General features: G+C 48.6%; 1 protein-coding gene across 3 annotated transcripts; it reads right to left on the bottom strand.

The window, feature by feature from the left end:
- Positions 1-510: 510 nt before the first annotated feature.
- TRNAU1AP (tRNA selenocysteine 1 associated protein 1) lies at positions 511-15,415 on the bottom strand. 3 transcript variants are annotated; one of them, XM_027864575.1, is made up of 9 exons: positions 15,339-15,415; positions 12,728-12,825; positions 9,252-9,351; positions 8,548-8,600; positions 7,709-7,840; positions 5,034-5,153; positions 4,005-4,167; positions 3,488-3,521; positions 511-767 (listed from the first exon to the last, which is right to left on the bottom strand). In XM_027864575.1, exons 1-9 carry the CDS (start codon positions 15,363-15,365, stop codon positions 631-633), a joined length of 864 nt encoding a protein of 287 aa, XP_027720376.1. In that variant the 5' UTR covers positions 15,366-15,415; the 3' UTR covers positions 511-630. The 3 variants fall into 3 exon arrangements, with proteins under 3 accessions (XP_027720376.1, XP_027720377.1, XP_027720378.1); XM_027864576.1 differs by having other exon boundaries at positions 4,005-4,161; XM_027864577.1 differs by lacking the exon at positions 15,339-15,415 and adding an exon at positions 13,245-13,262.

The following is a 15,415-nucleotide window of genomic DNA, read 5'->3' as shown; positions in this document are numbered from 1 at the left end:
CAACAACCTTATGAATGGAGGTGATTATAGGCTTGTCTTTACCCAAATACTGTAAGCTCATTAGAAAGAGGCACACAATGTTGCAGGGCTCTTTGGAGCCTGTTGGGGAGCCCCTCCTGAATTGGGGAAATGCTCCCTGAACAAATAAAACACCTGATAGTTACCTCACAAGGAGATGACTGTAGTCCCCACAAAGTTAACCTTGTCAGTTACTCAAAAATCCAAAGAGCTTCACCCATCAGTTAAAATTGTTGACCTATTTCTTACTACTATCCTTTCCCCCTAGGAAAGCCGAGGACCAGCCATTTTAAGGCTGAGATTCCAATCCTTCAGCTCCTAGTAAGTGGCTGGACTTTTGACTTTTCTGAGGTAGGGCTTCAGGCTGGCCATAAGGACCCTCCTTTTGTAGGGAAGGGGGAGCCCATCTCCCAAAGTCCCATTCCTATAGGAAGACTGAAAGGCGTCATTTCTTCCCTTCGGTGTCAGTTGGAGTGTATTTGCTATTTGAGCAAATATTATTAAAATTTTATAAATTACATTTCAAAAAGGTTAAAAGTTTCCAATGTTCCTCCTGGCCCTCCTCTTCCTATATAGTCCTTGCAGAGGTGCTGAGCTGTGAGCTCAGCTGAGCTACATCACAGGGGGGATCTCTGATGAGACAGTGTCCAAAGGCTGCCAGTGACAGTTCATCATAGCATCATAGAGCTCCTCACTCTGCTCCATGAACTCTTTGTTGGCTTCATTCACATCCAGCTGAGGTGTCGGGTCTGGATGGTTACAGAGGGAGAAGAGAGGGTTAGTAGGGGACCGTGTGTTGTCTACCTGTCTCCCTGGAAGCTAAGGCAGGCCTAATATTTCCTTACCTAGTAGTCAGAAAGGTTCTTGGCCCGGAGTAGGGGGAGGGAACAAGTATTTATTAGGCACCTACTGAAATAGGTACTATCATGATTCTCATTCTACAGTTGAAAAAACTAAGGCAGTCAGATTAAGTGCCTTGCCCAGGGTCACACAGCTAGTGCCTGAGGCTGGATTTGAATTCTGGTCTTCCCAACCCCATGCTCTCTGTTCACTGCACCAGCCCTTTACCTAGGTTGGGACACCATTGTTAATGACTAATAATGAGAATTCGTAAGTTGAAGCACATACAAATAATAAGCAACTTTTTTTTTGTGAGGCACTTGGGGTTAAGTGACTTGCCCAGGGTCACACAGGTAGTAAGTGTCAAGTGTCTGAGGCCGGAATTTGAACTCAGGTTCTCCTAACTCCAGGGCCAGTGCTCTATCCACTGTGCCACCAAGCTGCCCCAGCAACTTTTTAAAGTTTAAAAAAAAAAAGCAGTACACAGTAAGCAGTATCATATGAAGAAAAGTTAAGTAGGAATGAAAGGACCAAGAATCAAGATACAGAGGAAGGGGGACTGAGAACTAATCAGGAATACTTGAGAGACAGCCAACTGGGCTGGACCCGTGATTTCACTGGCAAGAGCATCCCCCAGTGCTGGAAACGCCCACCAATGCAGTTCCACCCTTCTCTACACCTTGACAGCTGTAAGAGAGTTGCCAGGGCACTGAGGGGTTAAGGCAGGAAGTCTGGACTCCAGGTTCTTCCTGATGAGCCTCCCAGTGGGCAGCACTCTGTCCCTCCAGAAATTACTGTATGTTTATTTCTCTCCTCAAGGGCAGGGCCAATAATACACCTGGCACACTGTGTATATTTAGTATTAGTTGATTCAAATCTAATTTTCTCCTATTTCCCTTTATCAAACCAGCAAAGGCAGGCATGTAGGTGTGTACTCTATGGCTTGAAAATCAAGTTTTGGCACACCTCCATATCTCTCTGACTATATTTCCCAAAGCACTTTCTAATTCAAAATTATACACATGTAACACTGTGGGGTTTAAAGTAGTGTGCCTACTGTTCAGGACAGTGGGGTGGAAAAACACAAAAAGTCTTTCTAAGAAACATGTTCCTAACAATTATGAAAGACTTAAGAACTCGGATCAAGCATGACTGGACAGCACCCATGGTGAAGACGATGCCTGCCTCCTGAGACAGGAGAAAAGGTGCAAAATGGAAGGCACATTTGTGGACGTGGCCAATATGGGAGTTTGTTTTGCCAGACTGCTTACTTGTGACGGGGGTTCTTTTTCCTGTGTATGTGTGCGCACGCATCTGTGTCTAAGTTTGATAATTGAAATAGATAAGATTTAATTAGAAAAAGAAATGTGTTCATGAAACTTTTAAAAAAGTTAGTAAATCAGGAGAAGACATGTATGATCTGATGCAGAATAAAGAGCAGAACCAGGAGAATGATACATACACATGACTACAATAATATTAAGTAAAACAACACTAAAAGAAAGCTCAAGACTGAGTAACTATAATTGACAGAATCCTGATAAAGCTGCCCCTAGTCCCAACATTCTAACTTCCTTATGGGCCCCCCAAACAGCAGGCATGCACTGATTTAACCACACCTCAGGCCCCCAGACTCAATAGAGCCCACTGCCCCCAGACCCAATTCACATATTTGAACAGGTGTATCCTTGTACTCAACCACAATCACACCGTCCATTTAGCCCAAGACAGGACCACGATACTTAACTATCCATCTTGACCAGACAGGACCACAATAGCTAGCCAATCGGAAAGCAGCATGACCAGGATGTTTGACCACTGAACCATAGAAGGAATCCCTCCCATTACCCAATCCCTTAACAAACTCCTCCTGCCTTTCTAATACTCATAATTTCTGTTGTGCAATCAGCATCATCACGCTATAAATTTGCCTGTGAGGTCTCACTAAGTTGCTGGTTCCTCTTAGAACCTAGCCCACTTCTGAGGGGCATCAATTCTCAATAAATGCCTATACTTAGATGAGAGGCAGTCTGACTCTGAATTCTTTGGGATGGTGATGCCACAACATACCATGAAACCGCAACATGATGACCATTCTCTGACCATCCCCCATGATGGGGAGGGGGGCCACCTCAGAGGAATGCTGCGCACAGTCAGCCCCTGTCACTGTTTGGAGATCTCTGGTCATATTTTTGCTAGAGCTGTCTGGGGCACACATCTCTAATGGTCAGATGGGTGGGCAGAGGCCTTGGGGAACCTGGAGAGTGTGAGTTTGGCCTTCTCGGGCCCCAGCCAGCAGCAGAGTGAGACCTTGAAACACTGTAGGCATTCTTAGCTCTCAGGCTTTATGGCCAACACCAGGAAAGTAAAATTCTCCAAGGTTCCAGGGTCCCCAGCTGCTCCATTCCCTTAGCTAGACACTACTGTGGTAGCACAGTCCAGAAATGAGAACTGGGGCCGAGGAGTCAGGAAACCTGGGTTCAAATTCTGACTCTCCACTAGACTTTTAACTTGGCTTTGGAGAACAGAAAAGTAGAATGATGGGGCTGAGGTGGTAGCAGAGCCAGAGCCTCTAAGGGCCTCGGCTGGGGAAAGGCAAGCATCTCAGAGTGGGAAAGAAGCATCTTACCTTCCAATGCATCGTCACCAACTTCTTCATATGTCTGTCAAAGGGAGAGGGGAGAGGCACATGAGGGCCCCCAGAAATCCACAAACACTGCTAAAGAAGGCTGCTCTCTAGCATGGGGGGCCCTTCGGGACACTGGATCCTGTCCCCACCACTATTTCTTTTGAAAATGTCAACTCCAATTGTATTATAGAAACTTTTGAACACATTTATGTTGCCAATGAAAAGGAAATGGAGACAACCACTGAATACAGAGGGTGTCCCCCAGAAGTCATATGTGATCACCAGGAAGAGAAAAAGATGGCCCTTTCTCACCGCTCCCTAAGTTTATCCTGAACCATTTTTTCCTAAATACCCTCTTTAAGGGGATCTCCCTCCCTCCACTGTGTGACCATTTGCTTCCCCATGGAGCTCTCCCTGTCCTTCCACCAGACGCAGGGCCGGTATGATCCATCCTGCTCCCTCTCTGGTTTCCTTCCTTCCCTCCTCCTCCCCGCCCAGCCAGGTGCTCTGGGTGTACCTGCATGGTGCTCTGGGTGTAGCCATACTGGGGGTAGCTGTAGCTGTAGCTGCCGGTGTTCTGGTCATAACCCCACTGTGCGTAGTAGTTCTGGTACTGCTGATAATACTGGTTGAGACTATAGCTGTACATCTGGCTGTACTCCATGGGTTTCACTCTGTTCCTTAGGGCACAGGGAATGGACAAAGGAAAGCAGACATGTCCGTCACCATGACCCCCTGCTCGAAGCCCCAGCCAGCCTGAGGTAATCAATCCCAGCGAGCTGCAGGCCGGCACAGGGACTGGCTTGACCTCCTTCCTAAGGTCACTGACCAGGGAATCCTAGACTGAGAACCAGAAGGGCTCTCTAAGCTCATCTAGGCCAACCCTTTCATTCTTCAGATGAAGGATCTGAGATCTGGAGGGCTGAGGAGCCTTGCCCAAGGTCACCCAGTGGTAAGTGCATGCCACCCTGAACTCTATCCACCACCTGAGACCGGGGGAGATCCAGAAGGCCAAAAGCCTTCCAGAGCCCTGCCTACAAACCCCCGGTAGGGAGGAGAGGGAAAGGAAGAGGGGATGGGATCCAGCCAAGATCAGTGTCCCTTGACGAGCTAACCAGCCAAGCCACATTCCTCCTCCTTCACAGACACAGGCTCAGGAAGCCACCACCAATCTGCGGTTGGTTTTGAAGAGTGAGGGTCTAGTATTCATACAGCCTTGAATAGAGGAAGGCACTCCTCTTGGAGCAGTGAAGTCGGAAGGGGAAACCCTTGCAGCCAGTCAGTGGGGATGGGGTATAGCAGAACGAAGGTCAATTTTGGCTTTGCAGGGCCCGGGTTCAAATCTGGGCTCTGGCACTTACTACCTGGGTGACATCGGGGCCTGTTGCCTCATTATCAAAAGAGGGGCTTGTTGGTCTAAATGACCTTGGAGGTTCCATCCAGCTCTCATTTCCCTCGTCGCTGAGAGCTAACCAAAGAGATGCAGAATCCTGGGGCAAGAATGTTCTGGTTCCCTCCCCATCCCCCGCCCAGGCCCGGGACTTACGCCTTGGGGATAGCCACGCTCAGGCGCACTGGCTTTGAACCCAGCCCCACTGCACCTTGGCACTCAGTCAGGGCCCGCTTCTGTTCCAGCTCGTCCGTGAATTTCACGAAGCCATAACCCCTGAAGAAAGAAGCATCAGTTCAGTCCCAGGTGGCCGCACTGGGCCGTGCTCGGGCCCTCCTAGGCAAGTGGGCAGGGCTGGCAAAACCACAGAGGATTCCTAAGCTGGGACTTGGAGGAACTCAGAATTTTATTTCAAGCCATAATGCTTTGCCTCCTCACCTGGCCCTCCCCAGCCAGCTGGCCACCTATGGACATCCCTCTGTTCATGCTGCCACGCTGCTCTCCCCTGGAATGGCCTCTGCCCACACTCCTAGCCAAGTTCTCCCCAACCTTCACAGATTCCCGAGGAGCCATCCCGGCGCTTCCCCCTGACCTCAGAGCCCTAGTAAGCCGGACCTCTCGCTGGGCATGCATCCCAGGTTGCCTGGTGACGTTCCCTGACCCTGGTCCGGCATCCATTTAACCATTTCAAATGTCTTTGCTTCTCTGTATTCCCATGAGGCCTAACACAGGATGAGGTGCTCGAATTCTCACTGAATAAACGAATGAGGAGCTAGGGAAACACTTGCTATTCCAGAACAGTGTTCTAGAAAAAAAAATATCCTTCTAGAAATGTTTTCTGTGGCCACCAACACCAAATCAAATGCAGCCTTGAACCTGAGCCTGTGGGGAAATCTCTAACACACCAGAACCAACTGCTCCCAAGTGAAAATTTCCTTACGGAGACTAGGGTTGAAGCCGGGCACATATGCCTGCATGACAGCCCTTTGTGCAGACAGGCACAAAGACCTAGTGGACTCTCTCAGGGGGCTCCGTCCAAGATCTGGAAGCCCCCCCAAAATGGAGGACCCCCATGGGGAACGGCAAGGGCAGCTCTAAGGGAGTGTGGGTCACCTCTGTGAAGATGTAAGCCCTGATGCTTTAGGGCGCACCCTTGCATCCTTCTTGCCCAAAGAGCCAGTGCCCTGTTATCCCCGCTTTGGCTGTGACCAGCCAGGGCAGGGAAGACGTTCAAAGTGAAGGGGTGTTTGAGGTGCTCAAGAATTCCGAAGCCCAACATGCACTGTGTGAACAAGGCTGACCTTCTCTCTCTCCAGCACTTTAACACAAGCTTGCTTTTAAACCTACTCCAGAATTATCCCCCTAACACAACTGTGGTCTAATATCACCTTCTGAAAAGGAAACTGAGGCCCAGAATGGGTAAATGACAGTTCAGGAAAAACTGAGATGCAGCAGCACAGTATGCTGGGCAGGGAAGAAAACTTAAAGAGTTTCCTTATTTTACTTTTTTTTTTTTTTAAGCCAATTGGGATTAAGTGACTTGTCCAGGGTCACACAGCTAGGAGTTTCTTTATTTTAAAGATAAGGGAACAGAGAGCTAGAGGGAAGACATGAGCACCCTCTTGGAGCGGCCTTCATGGTCTGGTGGGGTTGGCCGTGGGAGATGAAGGGGGACAAGGCAGTAATGACAAAGGCCAACCACCCTGGACTGGGACCAAGAAACCAGGACTCTGGGCTGGTTGGAGCCTGCTAGTTCATTGTGTGACCCTGAGGAAGTCACTTTCCCTCTTCCACCTCTAAAATGAAGGCCTTAGACTAGACAACCTTGAGGTCCCCTCCCAACTCTGACATCCTGTGTTCTAAGGACCCTCCCAGCTCTGACATCCTGTGTTCTAAGGACCCTCCCAGCTCTGACATCCTGTGTTCTAAGGACCCTCCCAGCTCTGACATCCTGTGCTCTAAGGACCCTCCCAGCTCTGACATTCTTTGTTCTAAAGACCCTCCCAGCCCTGACATCCTGTGCTCTAAGGACCCTCCCAGCTCTGACATTCTCTGTTCTAAAGGCCCTCCCAGCTCTGACATCCTGTGTTCTAAGGCCCCTCCCAGCTCTGACATTCTGTGTTCTAAGGTCCTCCCAGCTCTGACATCCTGTGTTCTAAGGTCCTCCCAGCTCTGACATCCTGTGTTCTAAGGTCCTCCCAGCTCTCACATTCTGTGTTCTAAGGCCCCTCCCAGCTCTGACATCTTGTGTTCTAAGGGCCCTCCCCGTTCTGACATTCTCTGTTCTAAAGGCATCCTGTGTTCTAAGGACCCTCCCAGTTCTGACATCCTGTGTTCTAAGGACCCTCCCAGCTCTGACATCCTGTGTTCTAAGGACCCTCCCAGCTCTGACATTCTATGTTCTAAGGACCCTCCTAGCCCTGACATCCTGTGTTCTAAGGGTCCTCCCAGCTCTGACAGAGATTCTCTGTTCTAAAGGCCCTCCCAGCTCTGACATCCTGTGTTCTAAGGGCCCTCCCAGCTCAGACATATTGTGAAATCCATTTGATTAAGCTCAGCAAAGCAAGTAGGAGGTCACATCTACAAAAGCCTGTGGAGCCTCGCAGGCCCCCTTGGGTTCTATGAATCACACCCCTATCCTCCTTGAATGAGTCAGCTCAGAGGCTGAAGGTCCTCGCTGCAGGAGCCAGTGTTCATCTGGCCCCTACGCCCCCTAAGCATGTCCCCTACATCTTCTGCCAATCATACTGGCCTGTTCACTTTCTTCAGAATTCTGACAACTGCTCTGAAGGGGGAAGACACAGGGATGGGGGTGGGGGTGATGGCCTTACTTAGAGACTCCTGCCTGGTCCAGGACCACCTTGCCTCCTCGACAAGAGGGGTAGACTTTAACAAAGAATTCGTAGAGCATGCCATCATCCACGTCTGGGCTGAGGTCCCTTACAAAGAGTGAGTACTCAGGGCTGAGGGAGAGAGAGAAGGACACAATCAGAGACAAAGGGCAGAGCAGAGCTAAGAAGAGCCCTACGGACCTAACCCACTGCAGTGGGCCCTTCCTCCGGGCCTGGCGGGAAGCTGTGACCTTCCAAGGATCCTCCTGGTCATCAAGGAGACCCTTCCTCTACTGCTCAGAATCACAGCCCAGCAGTCTCCTGCTTCACGGTGTGTGTCTGGCTGACCCCATGCCATCCTTGGAAACCCCGGTATGGGTAACTTTGCAGGGTTCCAAAGAGGGGTAACTAGGGAGTCCGGAGCCCAGGAGGAATGCTCAGAGCTATGGCCTCCTCTAAAATTTACACCGAGAAAGAGGCAGTCTTATCCCCTTCCCGTCCCACCCTTTGCCAAAACAAAAATCAATATACTCTGTATATGTGCATGCATGTATGTGGGGGGTGGGGGTAAAGGGACACAAGAAGGAGAAGGTATGAACCATAACCTCAAGGAAGACAAGAAACTGACGGCAGAGAAAGCAAGCCAGGGGGCTGGACATGGTCACAGCTGGACGTCACGTGAGGCTCAGCCACATGAGGCTTTGGCGTTCTTTCTGGGCATGCTCCCAAAGCCACCACAGGCTAGGCCCAGCAGGCCAGGCCCCAGCACCCACTGCTACGGCTCTGATGCCCCATGGCTACAGAAGAGGGAGCAGCCCTGGGGTCCCGCCTGGACTCACCTGTTATCTGGTTGTTTCCCATAAGTGGCATAGTTCAGTTTAAAACGTTTTGCCTGAAACAATAGGGCAGAGTCAGGAGAGGGTCACTCTAGGGCCAAACAACATTCAGAAGAGGCATGAAATAACCATGGATGTACTCACTGGTGTGCCAACTTGGTACAGCGTGGGGTGGTGCAGTGGAAAGAACCCTGGACTGGGGAGTCAGGAGACCTGGGTTCAAGTTCCAGCTCCACCACTTACAAGCTAGGTGACCTTAGGCAAGTCAGTAAACCTCTCTGAGCCTCAGTTTCATCATCTGTAAAATGGGAATAATAACACTTGCACTACCTACCCTACAGGGTTGCTGTGGGGGACAAATGTGATCACGGATAGAAAGCCTTTCCTCAACATCCTACAACAAGAGGAGTTATCACTGCTATCAACACTTATGATCAACAGCTGCGAACTGAAGGTAGACCAAGGGTGTCGGAGTGGACACATGTTCTGGACTGTGGGGGCCCTCCTCCAACACTTACTGTGGGGCCACTGACAAGTCAGTGAACGACCCTGAACCTCGGGCCACTCTCAAACTTATCTCCTCCTGGTGGAGCAGGCATGCCTGCCTGGGGACACCAGGCAGAGGCTTCCTTCTCTTGGCCTAGCATTGCATCCACCCTGTGACTAGCATCTCACTCAGGCTCCCATGACAAACTCATGGTCCTTACTGGTGTGGCTCCGGGGAGGGGTTTTCCATTTATTTTATGCAAACACTTCTCAGCTGTGGCCAGATCAGCAAATTCCACAAAGCAGTAGCCAGCAGGGATCCTGGAGAGAAAGGAAGGCGAGATCAGGGTTAGGGTGAGACCTAGTGACCTCTGAGAAGGAAGCCCTAATTAGAGGTGTCCCAGCAAAAGGGCCAGAGGACATGCAGTCAACTGCCAGCTTGGCGACTTAAGACCTGAGTGACTCGGAGTGTCTGTAAACTGGACGAGCAGATCTCCAAGGCCCTTCCAGCTCTGAAGACACAGTTCTGTGGAAGGAAACCAGATGGTCTTATGGAGCTCATGCTGTGTTACCTGGGATCTCTGCTCTTATATAACTGGACTGGTACAGGGAACTCCCAGTTTGAGAGCTGCCTCTACCAAAGGGGATCATTAAGGGTTCAACAACTTAAGAGTGCTGGAGGATTGCCTGGGAGCTCTGAGAGGGGGAATGACTTGCCCAGAGTCACACAGCCAGGTCATCAGAGGCGAGGCTTGACTGACATGTGGCTAGGGTGATCTGTAGATGGGAAAGGGACAGCGATCACACCTGTGATGAGGAACTGCCTGCTACCAAATGCAGGCCAACACCTTTCCAGCGACTCCTAGTCCTGGGGAGCTGCCTAGAACAATGTACCATGAAGAGACCTGCTCACAAGTCAGTGTTTGTCTGGGGTGTAATTGCAGGTCTCCCCCATTATACCACGCAGCCTCTCACCTATACATACAAACACTAATGTTACTGTTGGTGGTAATGGCAAGGACGGGATGGCAAAGCTTTTCCTGCACGAGAATCCCCTCGACAGCCTCCCCTGGAACACTCTCTAGCTCCCAAGGTATCCATAACCCTATAATCCTAATTTAATCAATAATCACAGGTGAGATTATTTCCTAGTAACAGAGGATCAGAGTTGGGAAGACTCCCCCAAACCCGATCACGGCTCTGCTACCACAAGGTCATGGAGCTGGCCTGCTGCCAAACACTTGTGGGGAGGAAGAATTCCCTACTTCCCAAGCCAGGCTGTTCCGCTTTGGGACAGCTCAGCATTTTAGTGTGTTGAGCCCTGTTGAGCTGGAACCTGCCCCTCTGTAACTTCCTCCAATTGTCCCTAGTTCTGTCCTCTGGGGCCCAGCAGAAGGCGGCTCATCCCTCTTGGCTATCGCCAGCCTGCAAAGGCCTGAAGAAGGTTATCATTCCTCCCCTTACTCTTCCAGTGATCCCCCTATGGTCCCCATGTGTGGTCCTCACTTCCTACCCCTTGTGGCTGCCCTTCCTTGCATATACTCCAGTTGGCCATGGAAACTTTCTCAAACGAGGCACTCAGAATGGAACACAGGCCTCCAGGTGTGTCTGGCCAGCACAGATAGCAGCAGGACCATTACTTCCTTCACCCTGGACATGCCTCTAACAGTACAGCCTAAGATCAAATGAACATTTCTTCTGCCTGCCACGTCACATTGTTAACTCACATTAAGCTTGCAGCCCCCTAAGAACCTCAGATCTTTTTCACATGAACTGTTGATTAGTTATGTCTCCCCCACACATCCTTGTACAGATCATTTTTTTTTTTGCTGCTATCATTTATATAGCACTTTAAGTTTTGCAAAGCATTTTACAAATATTATCTCATTTGACCCTCAAAAATAACCCTGGGAGGTAGGTGCTATCATCACCCCCATTTTACGGATAAGGAAACTAAGGGCCACATAGCTAGTAATAGGAAACATTTATATAGCACCTACTATGGGCCAGACACTGTGCTAAGCACTTTACAAATATTGTCTTATCCTCACAAGCACCCTAGGTGTTTTTATTTATTATCCCCATTTTACATATGGGGAAACTGAGGCAAGCAGGGTTAAGTGACTTGCCCAGGGGTCACACAGCTAGCTAGTAAGAGTCTGGAGCTGGACTTGAATTAAAGTTTTCCTGACTCTAAGCCCATCATTCTCTCTTCTGTGCCACCATCAACCTTCTAGCTACATAGTCCTATGCAAAGCTACTTTGAAAAGTATAAAGTTCTGAACAAATCATTCAGTCTTAAACTGGAAGGGAACTCAGGAATCATCCTTATTTGACAGATAGGGAAACTGAGATCTGGAGAAGAGTAGTGACTTATTCACCTGGGTTTCCCTTCTCTCTCATCTGGTTCTGTCTGAGAATGCTAATGGAAATGAAAATGGCCAAAAAGGCCAGGGGGACCTATCAGAGGACCTCAGTTCAAATCCCATCTCTGACACATACTACCTTTGTGACCTTAGGCAAGTCCCTTAAACCACTTGTGCCTCAGTTTCCTCACTTCTAAACTGATGGGAAAAAAATAAAATAAAATAAAAGGATTGACCTAGATGCTCTGAGGTCCCTTCCAGCTTCAGATCTATGGTCCTGTGAAGTTACAGAGAAGCAAATTTCAGTTCAATATCAGGAAGGACTTTCCAAAATACATTTATCTCGGGGCAGCTAGGTGGCGCAGTGGATTGAGCTCTGGCCTTGCAGTGAGGAGGACCTGAGTTCAAATCCAACCTCAGACACTTGACACTCACTAGCTATGTGACCCTGGGCAAATCACTTAACCCCAATTGCCTCACCAAAGTTAAAAAAAAAAACAAACATTTATCTAACATCGATGTACTCGCGTGGTAGTGAGCTTCCTGTCACTGGAGATCATAGGATCATGGAAGGTCATAGGATATGAATAAACAGTTTTCTAAGGAAAGTCCTACGCTATTAATCGCCAGATGAAAAAATCATTAATCATTAGAGAAATGTAAATTAAAGTCTCTGAGGTACCACCTCATACCCATCACATTGGCAAAGCTGACAAAAATGGAAAACGACAAATGCCAGACGAGTTATGTGGGAAACAGGTACATTCATGGACTGCTGCTCGAGCTGTGAACTGGTTCAACCGTTCTGGAGAGCACTCTGCAACTGGGCCCCAAGTTAGCTATTATGCTGTGCATACCAATGGACCTAGCGATATCATGATCAGGTTTAAGCCCCAAATAAAAAGGAATAGGACCCATGTTTCCAAAAACATTCACCGCCGCTCCTTCTGTGGAGGCAACGAATGGAAACTGAGGGGATGCCCATCCACTGGGGAAGAAATGAGGAACAGGATGGTTTCAGAAAAACCTGGGAAGACTTGTATGAACTGAAGCAGAGTGAAGTGAGCAGAACCAGGAGAAATAACAACAATGCTGTAGAGAGAAACAACTTTGAAAGGCTTAGAAACTCTGGTCACAACGTCCCATCACAACTCCAGAGGACTGAGGATGAAACGCTACCCACTTCCTGGTTTTGCTTGACCCTATTCATCTGCTACAAAGGAGAGTTCCTCTGGGGAGGAGAAATGATAGGGAGGTAAGGACATAAGAGAGTACCATTAAACCATTTCAGAATCTTCATGATAAGAGAAGCAGCTTGGAAAATACAGTACCCAGTGAGCCTGTTGCGGATAATTTTAACGCTGAGAACGGTCTCTCCCATGGTGGCGAAAGCTCTGGAGATAAAGTTTTCGTCCATGTAGGGTTCCAGCTGCAAGAAAACCAGCACTGTTGGAGAAACCAGGAGGTAAGCACCAGTCCCCTACCACACCCCCCAGCAGCCAGGGAGAGGCCGTGTCTGCCTTCCTCAAGACTGCCAAGGACTCAGCTTCTCTGAACATTCTTCATTTGAAATACAGAAATAATACCTGGAATATCTACCTCCCAAGGCCAAGTAGACTTCAAAGCAGGAAAACCTGGCTCTGAATCTCATTTCTAACCCTTACTAGCTGTGCGGCCCCAGGCAAAGTGCATGCTAGCCCCTCTGCCTCAATTTCCTCATCTGTAAAATGGACATAATACCACCCTGGGTACTTCACAGGGTTGTGCTGAGGACCCAGTGAAAAAACTTAAGTAAAGTATTTTGAGTGAGAATTAAATGAAAACAGTTTGTAAATCTTTAAGCCCTACCTCTCTCTTTGGGGCCTAGCCCAGTACCACCTCCCATAGGGGGCCCTTCTGGATTTCCTCAGTTGTTAATGTCTCCTTCCACACAAAGTATTTACTTTGCATCTCCAGACTGGTGGTCATTCACCTTCAGTAGGTGGAGAATTCCAGTAGAATGTAAGCTTCTGAAGAAGAGTTATTTCTCTCCCAGCACCTACTCCAATGCTGGCACATTCAACCAACCAACCCATCGATCAGCACGAATTTATTAAGTGCTTACTATGGGCTAAGAATTGGGGCTACAAAGACAAGCAAAAACAGTCCCTCAGGGAGTTGACATTCTCTAAAAAAATGTTTATTTTGGTCTTTTCTTTTTTATATCACCAAAATCTTCCCCAGTATCCTCTCCTTTCCCCCCTCCCAGAGAGCTATCCCATATAACAAATAATACGTTTTAAGACAAAAATTCAGCAAAAATCCATATATAGAAAACAATCTAAAAATATATGCAATGTTTGTGAACCTCCCAGCTCTGCGAAGAGGTGGGCTAAGGGTATCTTCTCATCTCTTCTTTGGAACCATGTTTGTGCTTTGTAATTTTACAGTACTTTAACATTTTGGGTGGTGATTCTTTCCACTTACATTGTTGTAATTTTCAGGGCTCTGCTCCATTTATTCTAGCACTTAGCACTGTACCTGGCACACAATAGGTACTTAATAAATGTGAGTTCATTGCACGGCTTCATATAGAGCTTCTCATGCTTCTCAAACCCATCACTGTCCTCATTTCTTAGGGCTCAGTAGTATTCTATTCAAGTATCACAATCACACCCACGGACTACAATTTGCTTCTTAGACCCTTCTCCAATCCATGAACAATTACTTTTTTTTCCCCCCAAGTTTTTTTTTAAACCACAAAAAAAGTGCTACTATAAATATTTTGGTGTTTGTGGGGACTTTGTTGCTCATCAGTGGACTTCTTGGGATATAAACTTTGTAGGGGAATCTTTTGTTCAAAGGGTATGGACATTTTAGTCCCTTTGTCTGCATTAATTTGGAATCGCTTTTCTTACTGAACGTGCCAAGAAGCTCACATTCTGGTAAGGAGGGCGATATGCAAATAACTAGGCACGTGCATGATATATACAATGTAAACAGAAGTAAGTCATAGGAGGAAGGTACTGGAGGAAGGGGAATAGACAGAGAAGGAAGGTTTCTTGCAAAAGGTGGGATTGCATTATCTTTAAAGAAGCTAGGGAAGCTAAGGGTCAAAGGAGAGGAGGGGTAGCGTTCCAAGCACTGGGCAACAACGAGTTGGCAAAGGTCTGGAGTATGGACATGGAAGTGTCCAGTTTGAGGAACTGGTAGGTCAGTGTTCCCTGTACCTTATGGAGGATAATCCAAGTGTAAGAAGTCAGGAAAGGTAGGAAGGGGCCAGGCTCTGAGCGCTTTAAACACTAAATAATGAACTCTATACTAGATCCAGCTTGAAAGCTCAAGGGTCCTTTTCTTTAGTTTTGATGGGGATAAAGACCCTCAAGCCCCGCCCCCTTTCTGTGTGGTCTCCATTAGAACGAAAACCCCTGGGGAGTAGGGACTGATTGGTTTTCCTTTCTCTGTGCCGCCCCAAACGCTTAAGGAGGTGCCTGACATACAGCAGGTGCTTAATAAATGTCCCGCCTGGTATTCAGTAAGCGATTAATAGGTGGCTGCCTCTCTGGACTAGAGATAATAACTGTTGGAATGCCATCCCCATCTCCTTGGGGGTCACTTTCAGGCCCAAGGCCCCACATTCATCCCTAATAATCCTAAAATCTGTGATGGCCGAGTACAGTACTGAGCAACTACTCAAAGCCTTTTGCACCCACGCCCACAAAAGCCCATTTTACAGAGGCAGAAGCTGAGGCCCGGAGAAGATAAATGACTAAGAAGGAAGAGCCGGTCTGGAATTCGAACTCAAGTCCCTCCCATCCCCGGGACGAGTGCTCAACTCCCCGCACCACCGGCTGAGGTGGGGGGGGTGGGTGTCCTGATTCTCACCCTACACCACCTCCCCGCGCCCCGCCCGCCCGCAGCTCCACCCGCGCACCCTCTGCCGGCCCGTGCGTGCTCACTTACGTCCCCCATCCACAGGGAGGCCGCCATGCCCGCGCGACCCCGCGCGGCCCAGGACTCTCGGAGGCCAAGGCGCCTCC

The sequence above is a fragment of the Vombatus ursinus genome, unplaced genomic scaffold (genome assembly GCF_900497805.2).
Source record: "Vombatus ursinus unplaced genomic scaffold, bare-nosed wombat genome assembly UNPS02014775.1, whole genome shotgun sequence".
NCBI lineage: Eukaryota > Metazoa > Chordata > Mammalia > Diprotodontia > Vombatidae > Vombatus > Vombatus ursinus.
Note: the sequence above shows the minus strand (reverse complement) of the source record. Positions and strands in the feature narration are given on the sequence as shown.